Here is an 18,299-nt window from a genome sequence, read left to right on the forward strand (position 1 = left end):
AACTGGGAAACCCCGATTTAGCCGTTTGAAAAAAAAACTAAGTCATAGTCATAAATTTTCGACAATTTTGCGAGGAACGTTGAAACTCGACGATTTCGACGCCTACGATCGACTGCTAGCACCCAAAAATGGTTTTGATTCCAACCACTTTTTGTTCGAGCGACGTCGGGGTGCCATCAACGGCTATTTGCTCGCGTTCAAAGGCAGTTCCAAAAAGCTGCCTTCTCTTTCCAATATCTTAATATTCCCTCGGAACGTCAAAGAAATAGAGCCTATAGCATTGAATCTACGAGACTAAAACCGAAACCATAAATTTGAAGTTCCGATTGGGCCGTTCGAAAAAAGCAGTCACATTCGATAATGTTTCGACAATTTTGCAAGGAACATTGAAACTCGACGATTTCGACACCTACGATCGGCAACCAATACCAAAAAATTGTTTCGCTCCTTGCTAGTTTTCGTTCGACTGAAGTCGGGTGCCATCGGCGGCTATTATATAATACACACACATATATATAAAGCCAAATATGTGCAATAAACTTCTCAGATTCATTAACAACCAAGAAATAACATACATACATACACAACCCAAATTCCGGCTTCCTAATTCCAAGAGACAATTTGGTAATGGATAGTTCTCCAATCTGGTGCAAAACCTGATGGGCTAAAACAACTTTATAATCGATACCAACACCATATACCTTCATATTTACTCGAACGTTCATAAAGATCGGTTTGGCTTTGACGACGCAGAGGACCGAGCTTTGGCAAAGTCGACCAGATCTTTAAATAGCACATCCTCTTGCTTTTCCTGTTTGACTGGTGTTGGTGGACTGAGAGAGAGGCTCTGGGTTTGTCCAACTAAGCTATCATAGGAGGAACCTGACCCGTGAGCTTCTTGTTTGTCGAAAAATTGGTGCCTTTGATCATATGTCGATGGCGGGGGTGGAAGAACGGTGGGGCTTTGGGACTGTGAGCCCCATGGTGCTGGAGGCAGTGGATCAGCAGACCTACTCGTGGGAGTTGGTTCGTCATACACAGGTTGTCCAGTGGATGGGATAGAGCGTTCGACATGGGGTAGGGGTGAAGAAGATGGCGGGGTCGAAGCTGAAACTGTCAAAGGTGGACGTGAGGTTTCTGAAGCTTCTTCTGATTTGTAGGCATCACCACTGAGGTAATCGACCATGCTGCTACCTGCAACAACAGGCTTCTTTGATGACGGTGGAGGAGGTAGAAGAGGACCGACACGAGTCGCTTCAGTATTAACACTGGCTGGTTTTCTATTCAGTCCTGATCTGCAACAATTACAATGCATATCCCTTGAACTTACAGTTATATACAATGACCATGTCCTAGCTCCTAACACGAAGTAACCATTTAATAATCCCAATCAAACTATCAGACAACACGATGAAGACTCGGCAGACTATTATGGATATCATTTTGTAGAGAGAGTTTGTCAAGTACCTCCGAGCTAACTGAGCAAAATCGTCTCCGAATTTGTCGTCCTCGTGGCTAACGTTTATAATTGGAAGAGCTGATGATTGAGCTCCTGTTGGTTCCTTAGTAGCAGATCCATTAGCTATATCATCATGCTGTTTAAGAACTCGCTGCAGAATATCATTCAAAGCCAATCCTTGACATAAAAGCTCCTCATCTCTGGTGAAGTGAAAAGGATAATCAGCCATGCAAACAAAACATCTGATTTTTTCTTTTTCTTATAACAGCTAGGCTAATCTATGGGACTCTTTTTGAATACATATCTCTGTTTCTTATAAAATTAAAATAAAATTTAAAAAAAAGACGGGTCAAGAAAACACTTACCCTGTACTATTTACAAGCAGCATGACACGCTTTTGATAAGATCGGCACTGGTCAACTAGGTCAACGATCACTTCTTGTTTCACGCCCTATCATCGTATTCAGTCATTAGAACCCAATGGAATTGATGTTTTTGATTTCTCTCGAGTTTTAATGAGACAAGTGGACATGAAAACTTTTGATATTAGGGACAAAAGCCTATACAAACTTAATACCTACTTAACTATTTGTCCAGCGAGTTATGTGAGATCCCACATCGGTTGGAGAGGAGAACTAAACATTCCTTATAAAAAGGTGTGAAAATCTCTCCCAAATAGACGCGTTTTAAAAACATGAGGAAAAGCCCGAAAGGGAAAGCCCAAAGAGGACAATATCTATTAGCAGTGGGTTTGAGCTGTTCCCAATGGTATCAGAGTTAGACACCGAACAGTGTGCCAGTGAGGATGCCGTGTCCCCAGGGGAGTGGATTGTGAGATCCCACATCGGTTGGAGAGGAAAACGAAACATTCCTTATAAGAGTGTGAAAACCTCCCCCCGAGAAGATGCGTTTTTAAAAACTGAGGGGAAGCCCGAAAGGGAAAGCCCAAAGAGGACAATATCTACTAGTGGTGGGCTTAGGCTGTTCCAAGTTCTGTGCCTATTCTATTTCAAGCAGTTTAACGCAACAAGAGTGAAGTAGATAAGTTTCTAGAAGTACACAACTTCCTGCATCTTCCAATAAATTTCGTACTATGTCAATCGGCTTAATTCAAACAACTTTCATGCTACAAAATTCAATCGATGGAAGATGTAGAAAAAAGCTACCTCTGATTTTTTAGGGTCCAAGGCACCAAGCATTTCCAGTAGAACATCTGCAAGTCCATGTGCATTTTGTATCTCTGGCAAGCTGTTATAAATAGAATTTGTTATTTGGAAGTAAGCCATTGCCCATCAAATAGGACCTCATGACATGAAATCAATTGGGAAAAGTTAATAACATTGAGAGTAAACTAGTTTCTGAGAGAAATGTACACGGGGCTATGGAAGGACGCTAACAGAATAACATTTTCAATACTAGCCCAGAAATAGATACGCAGATGACTTAGGGGTGGATTGGCAATTGAATGTCACAAACAAACACAGAAGACTATACGAAAAAAGTACCTCAGGCCAGAAACATCAGATTCAAGGGAAGCATGAATCGCAGCATCCTCATAAGTTGCAGCAGGCTGATTAAGGATGGGCTGGGTCTGAGGTGGAGTGAAAAACGGAACACTATTCTCTTCTCGTGGTGGAAATTCAACTCCAGCATTCTGTGAAAGACCAAATACTACTAAGAACGAAAGGACTCGAATACCAAAGCAATGATGGGGATATGGCAGAAATGGTCCCATCAATACACAATACATAAAGGAAAAAGACCAACTTTTAAAATATGTGGAAAAATTAAAGGAACGTGAGGGATAATCTTTCACCACTTTCTCTTCCACGTGGGAGGGGGTGGAGAGATAGAAAATGGGCTTTCTTTGGGAACAGACATAAATGAAAGGAAAAATGGGAATCCCTCTGTTTACTTTGCTTAGTTTCTCTCAAAATGAAGGAATTTCAAGATAGAAGCCCTGCAGCACCATAATACCTTATGCATGCAGCAAACCGATATTTAAAACAATCTGGAAGAGCATACTATTTAATAGTTTCAATGCGTAGCTTCATAAAAACAAATGAATTGAAAGAATTCAAAAGATAAACCAATGAAAACGACATAATTTGATTCAGACAACTGCTAAGTTAAATTTCGAATAGGCAAAGACAAAGAAGAAGAAAAAAAAACAAAACATCATAATATCTCCTGTTTGAGAAATTGGGAGCTCTAAAAGAACTTTCAAAGGAAAAGGTGGTCACTGTACATAGTGTCAGGCTTGAGAAAGAATGAATAAAGGGAAAAAATTAATCACCTTCAATTCATTGTAAGCAGCATAGCATTGGGGATACCTTCCCCTCGGTCCCCCAAATGCTTCTTGCCAAGTATCTATCAGATTTAGTATTTTCTCCCTCACAGTCAATGCTGGCTGCAAAATTGAAACATATTGAAAGAAAGCGTCATCATGCTTGTCTAAGGTTGCAAACAAGAAAAAAGCAGAGCAAGCAATGAACTAACAAAATGGAACTACAGAAACAAGTCCTTAATTTAATAGCCATATATTATAGGTTATAGAAAGTCACCTTCTTCTTCACTATTTTAACCATGTCAAGCAGGATGTCACGCTCAATAATCTGCTGAAACACGTTCTCACCACAATTTTTGCTAATAGTCTCCAATGCCTAGATGATTTATATTTGAAAGAAGACATAGTGAGCTTTTCATATTGGATAAGTTTTGATTTGACAAGGGAAAGAGAAATTTACAAAAAGAGCCAAAATCTGAATCTTGGGGTTTTTGTTTGCTAGCCGATTCTTGAGTATCTTCAATGCCTCCTTTGCTTGCCTGACATTGCCAATTTGAAATGATGATCAAAGTTCAAGACCAATGCAATTGATAGAAAGGGTATATTGATTTTAATACGAAAGAGACGTGAAAGAGAAATTTTGAAGAGTGATACAAGGTTCAAACCATTAACTAAACATAAAAAAAAAAATCAGTATATCTAAAACCGGAAATAATCTCTAGTGCAGACCGTAGCATTAAGCAAAGGATAATTGTAATGATGTTAGCCAATGATTAAATTTCTTTCTTAACATAGATTAAAGAAGTACCAAGCAACTTGTTGTGACTGATTTATTTTTTGATGAAGAAAACAACTTTCATTGAGACAAAATACAAGAATACACAAGGGTGATACAAAAAAAAAGGAAGACCCAGAATAGAAGAAGCAAAAAAGGAAAAAAGATAACAAACTACACAACAAAAGAATGAGCAATCCTTGGTAATAGAGACCTAAACGAAGGCGTTGAACCTTAAGCAACATGAACCTCCAACATCGCAAGGTTTCTCTTTTTTTATTTGCTTTTCAAGACCGACTTGTGCACACCTTGACTATTCTCATGAGATAACTACCTCAATATTCTAGAGGTTTATCTCAGAGACAACAATGATAGGAGTTCAAAATATTAAATGTAAAACTAAGAATTTACGTAACTAAAAATCAAATGACTCTCATGCAATGTAGACTGTACCATTAAGAACAGGAAAATTCTAGTAGCGAGTTAACAAAGCTACACTTCCTCCACATTTGTTACAAAATGATATTAGATGATATCGCTCCAAACTTGTTCTTCCATATATTAGAAGCAACAAAGTTATACTTCCTCACAGTCTAAATTCAATACGATTAACCTGAAAAGGGAAAATGATGAACAAAAAAATTACCCAGGATCCATGTTAATAATATCACATAGCTCGATGTTTATGGCCCAGTCTGGACCAATCAGCATATCACTGGTTGCCCTCTCCGCGCAGGCTGCTGCATTACTGCCCATTCTTATAATACCTCAGCGGAGTCCTCTTCTCACGCGAACTTCCTGAATATTCATACAACTCATCATAATCCCATTCCTTCAATTAAGTTAAACGTAAACAGAACGAAGACAGACGAGAATTGGAAGATTGACCAATACACTGCAGATTTCCAGTCGTTGTTTTCTTTTATACTCGTTAATAGATACGTCGAGTCTCGACACAGTTGACTTCCAAATTTATAAACTAGGAGAAATCTCGCATTCGAACAAACAACAAACTATATTTTTTTTCGCCACAAAGTCCATGGAAACACATTCTACATAAACCCTAATGGAATCCAGAAAATATTAAAACCACGAAATCCTCTTTCAATCCCAAGGATATAAAGATTTGGCGACCAAATTGACAACAACAAATCCGAACATCAATAAAGCACTTTAAGCAACAGACGATTCAATAATCAGCTCAAAATTTTGAAAATCAAAATAGAATTCAAACCCGCGAGACTCCAAGCCAGAGCAAAAATCGTCTATCCGCTCAATCAAAAGGAGATTGGAAAATTTCTTGCGCCTCAACTAGATCCACTAGTACAAATTCGCAGGCTAAAATCGGGGTATAACAATGATTTGAGGAAAGGATTTCAGAGAAAATAAAATTTGAAAAGTGAAGCGATTGAAGAGTAAGCTTACGGGTCAAAATCGGAGAAGAAATTGAGAACCAGCTGATGGATAGTGATGGGTTTATATATGAGAAGAAAAAATGGAAAGCAGAGAGCTGAACTTGGGGCGGGGGAAATGGAATTTTCGGGGTCACTTTTATATATATATATATATATTATTTATTATTTTTTTCCGTTTGGCTGAATCGTAGAACTCTGTTTTACTCGAAACAATTATATGTTGGGTGTTCTAGAAATTTTAGTCCGACCCATGTGAGTGAGGACAAAGTACGTTGAAAAGACTCGTGTGTTGGTATGTATGGATAATGTTCACTCTTAAGAATCAAGGAGTAGGTAACGTGTCGTTGGAGATGTAGGAAAATGTCGGGACATACAGGTATCGAATCGATCTGGAATCTCAATCCGAATTTCATTTTAAAATTGTAAATCATAAGAACTCCATGGTTAAACGTATTTTACTTGGAGCAATTCTATATTAATGATCTATAAGAGATTTTCTTGGGACGCATGGAAGTGAGGACAAAACATGATAGACAGACTCGAGATGGTATGAAGGGGTAACGTGACTATGTCATAGGAGATGCAAGAAAATGTCGAGGCACATAGGTGTCGAATCGATTTGCACTCTCGTTTTTGCATGTAGAGTTTCAGTGACCTGTGACATTGTGAGCGACAAATTTTTGCATCATCATAATTTTTAGCAACATTTTTTTGGTGTTTGCGAGAGTAGCTTGATAGCTCACAAGGCTCATAACCTTGAAATCCCGGGTTTAAATTTTGTCTTCGTGTGAGGGTAATTTCTTGTAATGTTAAAAAAAGTACTAACGATTTGAACCATCCTCAAATAAGTCGTAACTTTATTCGAACTCAACCCTACAATGACCACTTTTAGGAAACATAATAGAACACAAAGTTGCCATTTAGCTTGATCAATAAGTTGCAGTTGAGTACTTTGGGGATGAGGCGATGGCTACAGCATTGCCCAATGGCCATGCCGCCTCTGCAAGAGAACCATGATATGCTACCTGCTTTACCAATGTGATACTCTTCCGAGAATCAATGCCTATCACAAAGATGTCACCCAAATTATTATTATTTTCGTACTTATGAGCTTATGGTAAATTAAGCTTAATCGAACGCAATCTAACAGCTCGAGTCCATCGCTAACAGATATTGTCTTTCTTTGGGTTTTCCCTTATAGACTTTTCCTCAAGGTTTTTATAATGCTTCTACTAGGGAGAGATTTTCATATCGTAATAAAGAATTTTTTGTTCTCCTTCCCAAAAGATATGAGATCTCACAATCCACCCCTTTCGGGGTCCAGCGTTCTCTTCTCTAATCGATGTGAGACTTCTCAATAAGAGTGAGATCACATATCGATTGGGAGGAGAGCAAAACATTCCTTATAAAGATGTGGAAACCTCTCCCTAATATACACGTTTTAAAAACTTTTAGGGAAACCCCATAATGGAAAGCGCAAAAAGAATAATATCTACTAGAGATGAGCTTGTGCTGTTATAAATGGTATCAAAGCCAGACACAAGGCGATGTGTCAGTGAAGAAACTGAGCCCTGAAGAGGGGTGGATACGAGGTGGTGTGCCAACAAAAACACTGGGCTTCAAAGGTGGATGGATGGGGGGAGGGGGAGTGTCCCATATTGATAGGAGAAGGGAACAAGTGCCAGCATTGAGCCCTGAAGGGGGATGGACACGAGGTGGTGTGCCAACAAGGACAATGGGGCTCCGAAGGGGTGGATTGAGGGGTCCCATATCGATTGGAGAAGGGAACGAGTGCAAGCGAGGACATTGGGCCCCGAAGGGAGGTGGATTGTGAGATCCCATTGGAGAGTATAACAAAATATTCTTTACAAGGGTGTGGAAACTTCACTTGGACACTGGGCCCCGAAGGGAGGTGGATTGTGAGATCCGACATTAGTTGAAGAGTAGAACAAAATATTCTTTATAAAGGTGTAGAAACTTCTCCCTAGCAGACACGTTTTAAAAACCACTCGAAAGGGAAACCCTAGAGAGGACCATAACGTTTTATTATGATACCAGATGAATCACAGCTTGAACCAAAAAATTCCAGTTTAAAGTTTCAAGTTCAATGTTGATGCATTGTTATCACTCGAAACCTAAGTTAAAGATATATTTGAGAAGGAACGTACCGAATCCATCAACAAGAAGCGTGTACTCGTACACGAGATCCATGCACACAAATTGCAAGTCACTTGAGTAAACATTAGGGTATTTGGCCTTTGCATCAACAAACTTGGTTTGACAAGCAATCCTCGCAGCTCTCTTGAAATCAATGGGCTTCACAATGGCGTCTGGCTTGTCGGAATCAATGAAACCCGCCTGTCCAAATTGGATATGTCATTATTTGAAGTCTCATTTAATCACATTTTTGTTCATTGCCTATTACCTGAGCTGCCTTGTCAAAGAAAAAGGAAGCAACATAGAGGTTCTTCACGCCGGCTCCTCCGCCGCCACTCCATATACCATCAAAACTGCAATCGTTATACCCACATGATTTGTTGATATTCAGTGCCTCCAGAATTACACTCCGGCAATGAGCGAAGCCCGACCCCGATCGAGGTGATGATGCTTTGTACTCCTTTCCACCGTATGCGTATGTACCTGAAATTTGAATTTAATTTTTAATCGGTCTCTAAATTCTCTAAATTTATTTTTTAATCGTTGAAATTTGAATTTAACTTTAGTTTAGTACTCAACACACAACAATAATGTTATAACAAAGAACGTTAAAATAAATGCGGGTTAGGATCACATAACAATGCATACACTGATATAGATGAACAGAAAGAACACAAAGAACAAAAAATAGAAAATGCAAAGAGAATATTAGCTAAATGATTTGTATTCATGACCCAACTAACTGTGTGTGTGTATATATATATATAACTTTACTAGATATATAACTATTTACCATATGTGATATAGTTTTTTACTACCATAGCTATTTACTACAATTTACTGTCATTTATATATAGGTTTATTATGTATAACAGTTGACTAAGCTATAAGTTCAGAGATTACATAACCTAACCGTTCCTAAAACTAGATTAGGTTGAAATAAACGGGCTTAAATTTATTGTTAATGACTTGCCATACAATTATATATATATTTATGAATACCTTGATAGCCAGCTAAAATGCAGGGGTTGCCAAGCTCTTCGGTCACCTTCAAGATCTCGACTCGGGCAGCTTGTAAACCGTAACGCAAATAACTGGTTCACAACGCAAAAACACAAATTTCACTCCAATTTTAATAAAACTAATTTACTAATTATCTTAAATTATTTAAAATTAAAAGATTTCTAATAAATTCTTAAAATTTTTAATTTTGTTGTATATATTCGACTCTCTATTCATATAATTGTGAAATTCCAGTTGGTTGGAAAGGGAAAGAAAGCATAAGGGCATAGAAACCTCTACCTAACAGACCCATTTTGAAATTACTAGACTTACGACAATACATAACGGATCTAAATAAAAAATATATGTTGGTGGTGTGCTTGGTTTGTGACAAATGGTGTTAGAGACCGACACTGGAGGTGTGCTAGTGAGGACGTTGGGTCCTCAATGTCAGGAATCACGACTCTTCACAATTGTATGATATTGTCCACTTTGTGGGTAAGCTCTCATGGCTTTATTTTGGGGTTCTCCAAAAGGCCTCATCCAAATGAATATGTATTCGTTTACTTATAAACGGATGATCATTTCCATTTAGCCAATGTGAGACTCACTTCCAACAATCCTCAACATCCCGACGGTAATAGATTGTGAGATCCAACGTTGGTTGGAGAGGGAAACGAAGCCTAAGGGTGTGCAAATCTCTTCCTAATAGACGCGTTTTAAAACTGTGAGGCTGACGACGATAGATAACGAGCTATGGGCTTAGGTTGTTACAATAATATTGTCCATTTGAGCATGAGTTTGAAAGGGATAGTATCTCGAATTTATATACCCACAATATTCCCCTTAATTAGCTCATATCGAAATTCAACCAATTTTTTAAACCGAGCCAAAGAGATCACGAACCTGTGAACGTAGAGGTTATAATTGGCACCCTTGAGGTAAAATTTCTGAACAAATTTGGAGTAGCCATCAGAAGAAATGGGCGCCTTGGCTGCATCTTCATCAGAGATTGCATATGCCATTTGAACAGAGCCACCTCCAAGGTCAATTACTCCCACTGTATTAGCGTATCTCTTCCCCAAATTCTCCAGCAAATAGTNTTTTTCTATTGAAAACATAAAGAAAAACTCAAAAAAAAAAAAAAAAAAAAAAATGCGATTTGGGTTGTTATAAATGGTATTAGAGTACATAACGGGCCAAAACGGCGCTAATGGTAGGTTTGAGCTCTTACAACTGGTATCAGAGCCACGCAACTGACAGTGTGCCAGCGATGACGCTGGACCTCCCAAAGGAGGTGGATGGTGAGATCCCAAATTAGTTGGAGAGAGAAACGAAGCAAAACCTCTCTTTAGTAGATGCATTTTAAAACCGTGAGACTGGCTACGATACGTAACGGATTAAAGCGAGCAATATCGGCTAGCAATGAGCTTGAGTTATTATTAATATTATTTGTAGAGTAATGTAGGGGTGTGGAAACCTCTCTCACACCTTTCAAAATTGTGAGGCTGACAGCGATATATAATTGGTCAAAACAGACAATATTTGTTAGTTGTGAGCTTGAACGGTTACAAGTGGTATCAGAGTCAGACACTGAGCAGTATGGCAGCGAGAACGCTAAGCCTCTAAAGGAGTGGATTGTGAGATCTCATATCAGCTCGAGAGGAGAACAAAGCATTCTCTCTTAGAGGCGGACTGTGAGATCCCACCTTGGTTGAAGAGGAGAACGAAACATTACACTGGATCCCGAATTGTGAGATCCCGAAAAAAGAACGTATAATTTTTTATTTATAAATTTTATTTATTTTGAATAATATATTTTTGGATGGACTAATTTGTTACCAATTTAAAATAATATTACAAAAATTTGAAGTTTTCATGCTTTTTAAATTTTCTTCTAAATGAAAAAAGCGTGAGGCGGCAATGGAAGGCCATTAATTAAGCAACAGCGCACAACAAAATCAATTGATAATGACTGCAAAACAAGGACGAACACATACCCATTGATAAGAACCTTCTTGATTTCCGTCCAAAATCGAAACCGAATCCGCTCCGTACATGAATCCGCTCTTCGTTTTCAGAAGATTCCTGACCTGTAGCAACATCAAGATCAACTCACAGAAATTATCTCGGATCGTTTTTATTAGCAATCAAATCATCGATTACCGCTTCCAAAATCCTCTCAGATCTGTCGCCTTCCAAGAACCGAAGCCCTGCCGTCGCCTAAAATCAAAGATCGAAGATCCAGAACAGCTATTAGCGGAACATTTTCGAGAATTTTTTAGGAGAGGAACTGAAGAACAGATGATTTACGAACTCCGAGGCGAATCGGCGTCACGGATTGAAGTTTCTCAGGAACTGCGGTTTCTGCTTTCTCTAGTAAAGGAATTAGAGAATCCGCGGCTTTCTGAGGATCATCAGCGTACGAACTCAGCCCTGGCTTTATCTGAAGAGAAATGGAAATCGATTAAACTAAGTAGTTATAGATTAGATTTGAGAGAGCTTTGAAGTTCAAGTACCTGTGAGAAAACCTCAATGTCTGAACCGATGAAGAGGAGATCCAGGTTCCGGTCGAAGTGGAAGACATGGACGCGGCTGCCGGAGCTTCCGGCGTCGAAGATGACGGCGTAGGTAGAGTTGGAAGAAGTTCCAACGGCGGACATCTTGCGGTGGTTAAAGAAGGAGGAGGTTTCGCCGGCGGAGGATGTTAGAATTGGTCAATCCATTAGAATAGCTTGAAGTTAGTCATGCCATAAAGATAGGCTTACTTCGTTAGTTTCCTATGAAATCGGATCTATTAGTTAATCTTTTGCCAATATAAATAGAATATGTCCTCAATAGTGTGAGGTACAGTTTTGCATAAACTTGATATGGTATCAGAGCCGAAATAAGATCCACGAGATCCATAGCCTCTGCTGTTAGACATGTCAATCCCAAACAACACAATGTCTTCTCCGTCGATCAGTCAGGTGATTAGTGTTAAGCTTACACAAGAAAATTATCTACTGTGGTCTACCCAAATCCTTCCCTACTTGCGTAGCCAAAACCTTGTTGGTTTTGTGGATGGATCCATGCCTGCACCAAGCCAGACGATCGCCGTTGAACCAAGTGAAGAAACAGGGAATCGCAAAATTATCATCAACCCTGAGTTCACAGTCTGGTACCCCCAGGACCAGCTGGTACTCAGCCTCATCAACTCATCAGTCACTGAGGAGGTTCTCAGCACGATGGTTGGAATCACCACTGCACGAGAAGCCTGGATTACGCTGGAGCGACAATTTGCTTCCACATCTCGAGCAAGAGCAATGCAGATCCGTATGGAACTCTCTACTATCCAGAAAAAGGACATGACAATTGCTGACTACTTTCGTAAAGTAAAACATCTTGGTGATACACTTGCTGCCATTGGCAAGCGAATAGAGGATGAAGAACTCATCGCCTACATGCTGCAAGGACTTGGTCCAGATTATGATCCTCTAGTCACAAGCATTACAACCAGAACAGATGTATACACTGTCAGCGACGTGTATGCTCACATGCTGAGCTATGAGATGCGGCACTTGCGTAAGGGTACATTTGAGCAACTTTCATCTGCTAACAATGTCAATAGGATATCCATTCGTGGAGGTGCCAATGGAGGTCGAGGTAGTCGCGGTCGTAGTCGTCAGTTAAATAGTGGTCATGGACAATCAAGGCGTACTGTGAACAATCCTGGACGTCAACCATCAAAGACACAAAGCAGCTCAGGCATTGTCTGTCAGATTTGTGGTAAGCCCAATCACGATGCTTTGCAATGCTGGCACAGATTTGATCAGGCATATCAAGCCGAAAATAATCTCAAACAAGCAGCTTTGGCAACAAGTGGATACACTAGTGACACAAACTGGTATGTTGACACTGGAGCCACAGATCATATCACCAATGACCTAGAGAGGCTTACCACCAGAGAACGCTACACTGGCACCGACCAAATTCAGGTTGCAAATGGCGCAGGTTTGTCTATCTCTCATATTGGGAATTCATTAATTTCTGGTTCATCTCTTGTTCTGAAACATATCCTATATGTTCCTAAAATCAATAAGCACCTAATTTCAGTACAAAGACTAGCATCTGATAATAATGCTGTTGTAGAATTTCACCCAAACTATTTTTTGGTTAAGGACCGAGTCACGAAGAAACTCCTGCTCCACGGTAGATGTAAGAATGGCCTATACGTTCTACCGCATAATTTCAGTCAAGCCTTGCTGACAGCCAAACTTTCGAAAGAACAATGGCACAGAAGGCTAGGGCACCCTGCATCTCCAATTACCATTAGAATTCTACAAGATAATAATTTAGCTATAGATACTAATATTCCCTCTTCCTCAATTTGTAATGCTTGTCAATTAGGGAAAGCACATCAATTGCCATTTGGTTCTTCTCAGCATGTATCTACAGCACCCCTTCAATTAATTCACACTGATGTATGGGGTCCATCCATTGCGTCAGTAAATAATTCCAAATATTATGTTTCCTTTGTTGATGATTTTAGTCGTTATGTTTGGATTTACTTTCTGAGATGCAAATCTGATGTTGAGTCTGTGTTCCTTCAATTTCAAAAACATGTTGAAACTATGCTAAATACCAAAATTCGCTCCGTCCAATCAGATTGGGGGGGTGAATACCATCGGTTACACAATTATTTCAAATCCACAGGCATTGAACATCATATCTCCTGTCCTCACACACACCAGCAGAATGGGTTAGTCGAAAGAAAACACAGACACATTGTAGAAACTGGCCTTGCTTTACTCGCTCAAGCCAACATGCCTCTATCCTACTGGGATGAAGCTTTCAACACAGCTTGCTTTCTTATAAATAGAATGCCCAGCCGAACCATACAACAAGACACACCACTTCATAAATTGTTTGGTAAAAGTCCAGACTACTCCATGCTTAGGGTGTTTGGCTGTGCTTGCTGGCCTAATTTAAGGCCTTACAACAACAAGAAACTGAGTTTCAGAACTACTAGATGTATATTCTTGGGTTATAGTTCTTCTCATAAGGGATATAAATGCTTAAATAGAAGTACAGGACGTATTTACATCTCTAGAGACGTGGTTTTCGATGAAAATATTTTTCCTTTTGAAGAATCTAAGCCACCAAACAAAACCACAAATCCACATCATCCTGTTCTACTTCCAGCCTTAGCCAAACTTGCTAGTTTTTACACTGAAAATGCTCTTACAGATATTGAACCAGTTGTTAGTAATTCCCATATGAATGATGGTCAAACTGATAATATTGCTAGTGACAACTTGTCTGGTGTCAGCTTATCTTCTGCAGATAATACAAGAAGTTCAGAGGAAATTGCAGAATATGAAGCTGAGAGCAGTTCGATCAATGCTCAAAACCAAACTCATGAACATGTGTCTGATCAACCAACTGAAGCAGCTAGTCAACATCCAATGCGAACAAGGTTGAGAAATAACATTGTACAAGCTAAACAATTCACTGATGGAACTATCAGATATTCAGAAACCTCAAGAAAATTCGCAAGCGCTGTAACTATCACAACTCCGATCATAGAGACTGCTACTGAACCTCGAAACCTGCAGGAAGCCATGCAACATCCAAGATGGAGAGGAGCAATGAATGATGAGCTCTCAGCGCTAAAACGAAATGCCACTTGGGATCTAGTTCCACCCAAACCTGGAATAAATCTCATTGATAGTAAATGGGTGTATAAAGTGAAAAGAAAAGCAGATGGGTCAGTTGAAAGATTAAAAGCAAGATTAGTTGCCAAAGGATTCAAGCAAAGATTTGGTGTTGATTACACTGATACTTTTAGCCCTGTGATCAAACCGTCAACAATCAGGGTCATTCTTTCGCTAGCAGTAACCAAGGGCTGGAATATGAGACAAGTTGATATCCAAAATGCATTTTTGCATGGAATTCTGAAAGAGGAAGTGTACATGCGACAACCACCAGGATTTCAAGACTCAGCCAAACCAAAGAATTACATATGCAAGCTCAAGAAAGCCCTTTATGGCCTGAAACAAGCCCCAAAAGCTTGGCATTCAAGGTTGACTGGAAAACTTATTGAGTTAGGCTTCAAGGCTTCAGTAGCTGATTCATCTCTTTTTATTCTCAAAAACAGAGAGATAACTATCTATATGCTCATCTATGTTGATGATATAATTATTGTGAGCTCCTCTGATCAAGCAACCGAAAGGTTGATTCAGAAATTGAAAATAGATTTTGCAGTAAAAGATTTGGGTGGTCTTGAGTATTTTCTGGGTATTGAAGTCAAGAAAACACGAGATGGTATCATACTGTCACAGAGACGATATGCCTTAGATTTGTTGAAAAGAGTAAACATGGAAAAATGCAAACCTATGTCTACACCAATGGGTTCTGCTGAAAAATTATTCAGAGAACAAGGAATACCCTTATCAGCTGAAGAACAATTCAAATACAGAAGTACAGTGGGAGCACTACAATATTTGACAATGACTAGGCCTGATTTGGCATTTGCTGTCAATAAAGTGTGTCAATATCTTCATACACCTACTGATGCTCATTGGGGTGCTGTGAAGAGAATTCTTCGTTATGTTAAAGGCACACTAGCATTAGGAGTGAAAATTCAGAAATCAACCATGATGTTGTCGGGGTTTTCTGATGCTGATTGGGCTGGTTGTCCCGATGATCGACGTTCAACTAGCGGCTTTGCTGTATTTCTTGGAGCAAATCTAATCTCATGGAGTTCCAGAAAACAGGCTACAGTGTCAAGATCAAGCACCGAAGCAGAATACAAGGCCATTGCGAATCTTACTGCAGAAATGATTTGGATCAAGTCATTACTGAAGGAACTGGGCGTGTATCAATCAAAGGCTCCTCGCCTCTGGTGTGACAACCTCGGAGCTACATATTTAACTTCAAATCCAGTATTTCATGCTAGAACGAAACATATTGAAGTTGATTTTCATTTTGTTCGAGAACAAGTAGCACGTAAAGCAATGGAAGTTCGGTTCATTTCATCAAGTGATCAAGTAGCTGATATCCTGACAAAACCACTGTCTAAAACTCCTTTTACTACACATTGTAACAATCTCAACATGTACAAGACTTGTTGGGATTGAAGGGGACTGTTAGAATTGGTCAATCCATTAGAATAGCTTGAAGTTAGTCATGCCATAAGAATAGGCTTACTTCGTTAGTTTCCTATGAAATCGGATCTATTAGTTAATCTTTTGCCAATATAAATAGAATATGTCCTCAATAGTGTGAGGTACAGTTTTGCATAAACTTGATAGAGGAAACAGGGAGGAGGAAGACGACGACGACGACGATGGAGAGTGAGAGAAGCAGCAGCGTGGAGATGGAGAACTCATTCCGCCGTGCGTCTCCGGTGGTGGCCATGTTCGTCGTTGTTCGAGCTCAGTCGCCGGAGAAGAAGATAAGGCTGCGAGATTGTTAGTATTTCTCGTCTATATATAAATTTACAGCTGAATTCAATTACATTATTATATTTAAGAAATAAAAAACACGTGCCACAAATCATTTACTCGATAAATAATTTAAAATATCTTCTTGTAAAATATAATATAAACACTACTCTTCACAATGGTATGATATTATCCACTTTGAGTGTAAGTTCTTATGGCTTTACTTACCTTCAAAGTTGCAGGCACACCAATGGAGAGAGTATTATTTGATTATAATCTCCAAAAGGCCTCACACCACACAGTCTCCTTAATTGAGGCTCGACTCCTCTTTCTTTTGGAGTTCTTTGTTCGACATTGGAGGATGATTTATCAATCTATTGGCACAACTAAGTTTAAGGCATGATCTAATACCATGTTAGATGAACACGACTCTCCATAATGGTATGATATTGTCTGCTTTGAGTGTAAGCTCTCCTCGCTTTGCTTATACTCAAAGTTGTACTCACACCAATAGAGAGAGTATTCTTTGATTATAATCTCCAAAAGGCCTCACACCACCAGTCTCTCCTTAATTGAGGCTCGACTCCTCTTTCTTTTGGAGTTCTTTGTTCGACATTTGAGGATGATTTATCAATCTATTGGCATAACATAACATTGGTCAAATATCACACCACACAGTCTCCCCTTAAAGCATGCTTAACTATGGAGTTCTTATGATTGAGCCACCTGAATGGAAGATGTACCCAAATGTACATGGGTAGTACACGGCTTGAGTATTTTAAGAAATACTTAGTAAGTAACCCCACTATTAAGGTTTTAAAATGCAAACACATGCAACATGGTGAGACCTATTCTTTTAAAACATTGTAGCATGACTTTAAGCAGCTTTCCACTCCAGACAAGGTTAGATGTGTAGCATGACTCTATACATGACCCACATGCGAGCATGAGCCCTCTAGGTGAGCTTGCACACCTCCTGGACTTGGCTCGTCGATGAGTTGTACTAAACACCAGAGAGGAAAAGAGCCCGCATAATATCATGACGAACATAAATGTCGTAAATCGTAAGTCGTAATACACGCGTTCATATTTATCATAATGAGAAAGTGTCTCGATGCACATGACTCACAATTATGTGTAAGGTCCTCGTAGCTTATGATCATGACATAATTTATGATGCAAGACAAATCTCCCCTCATAACATAACAAGTTTATGAATTCTGCCTACATAATTTCAGTACACTTTTTTATACATAGCATAGCTTTCCTGACATGGTCTATAAATGTTTATGCATTATAGCATATCATGACATTACACAGCATATCATGATATAACATATCATGGCATAACATAACATATCATTCAGACATATGACATGTGCTGGATCCACGTAGTACATATCATCATACCTAATACAATTCATCCAACCAAGCCAATAATAGAGCCATTTACTTGACTAGCCTAAACCGATGTTACACAGCATATCATGATATAACATATCATGGCATAACATAACATATCATTCAGACATATGACATGTGCTGGATCCACGTAGTACGTATCATTATACCTAATACAATTCATCCAACCAAGCTAATAGTAGAGCCATTTACTTGACTAGCCTAAACCGACGTTACTAAAGTCCATTAGTGCTAGCCTAATTATACTTTTTGAGTCTTGCTTTCACGTCATAAAAACGCTTTGTATCGTGCTTGGTCACTTTGTACGTGGTGTTTTTTTCGATAAAAGAATGGTAATTAAAGTAAGCAAAAAAGA

At 39.2% G+C, this 18,299-nt stretch overlaps 1 protein-coding gene, 1 non-coding gene and 1 pseudogene across 3 annotated transcripts; 1 reads left to right on the forward strand and 2 right to left on the reverse strand.

Moving 5' to 3' along the window:
* Window positions 1-512: 512 nt before the first annotated feature.
* On the reverse strand, window positions 513-6,050 carry LOC111797472 (TOM1-like protein 3). 2 transcript variants are annotated; one of them, XM_023680477.1, is made up of 10 exons: window positions 5,947-6,050; window positions 5,168-5,319; window positions 4,207-4,285; window positions 4,024-4,122; window positions 3,756-3,869; window positions 2,965-3,113; window positions 2,626-2,707; window positions 1,825-1,910; window positions 1,468-1,659; window positions 513-1,295 (listed from the first exon to the last, which is right to left on the reverse strand). In XM_023680477.1, the coding sequence occupies exons 2-10, from the start codon at window positions 5,275-5,277 to the stop codon at window positions 722-724; spliced, it is 1,485 nt and encodes a 494-aa protein (XP_023536245.1). In that variant the 5' UTR covers window positions 5,278-5,319; window positions 5,947-6,050; the 3' UTR covers window positions 513-721. The 2 variants fall into 2 exon arrangements, with proteins under 2 accessions (XP_023536245.1, XP_023536244.1); XM_023680476.1 differs by having other exon boundaries at window positions 5,756-6,049.
* Window positions 6,051-6,764: 714 nt separating this feature from the next.
* Window positions 6,765-16,554, reverse strand: LOC111797092 (annotated as a pseudogene).
* Window positions 12,509-12,644, forward strand: LOC111797788. The gene has a single exon (XR_002815613.1). It is a non-coding gene; the product is annotated as a small nucleolar RNA Z247 (small nucleolar RNA).
* Window positions 16,555-18,299: the final 1,745 nt, after the last annotated feature.

Source organism: Cucurbita pepo, chromosome LG06 (assembly GCF_002806865.2).
Source record: "Cucurbita pepo subsp. pepo cultivar mu-cu-16 chromosome LG06, ASM280686v2, whole genome shotgun sequence".
In the NCBI taxonomy this organism is placed as follows: Eukaryota; Viridiplantae; Streptophyta; class Magnoliopsida; order Cucurbitales; family Cucurbitaceae; genus Cucurbita; species Cucurbita pepo.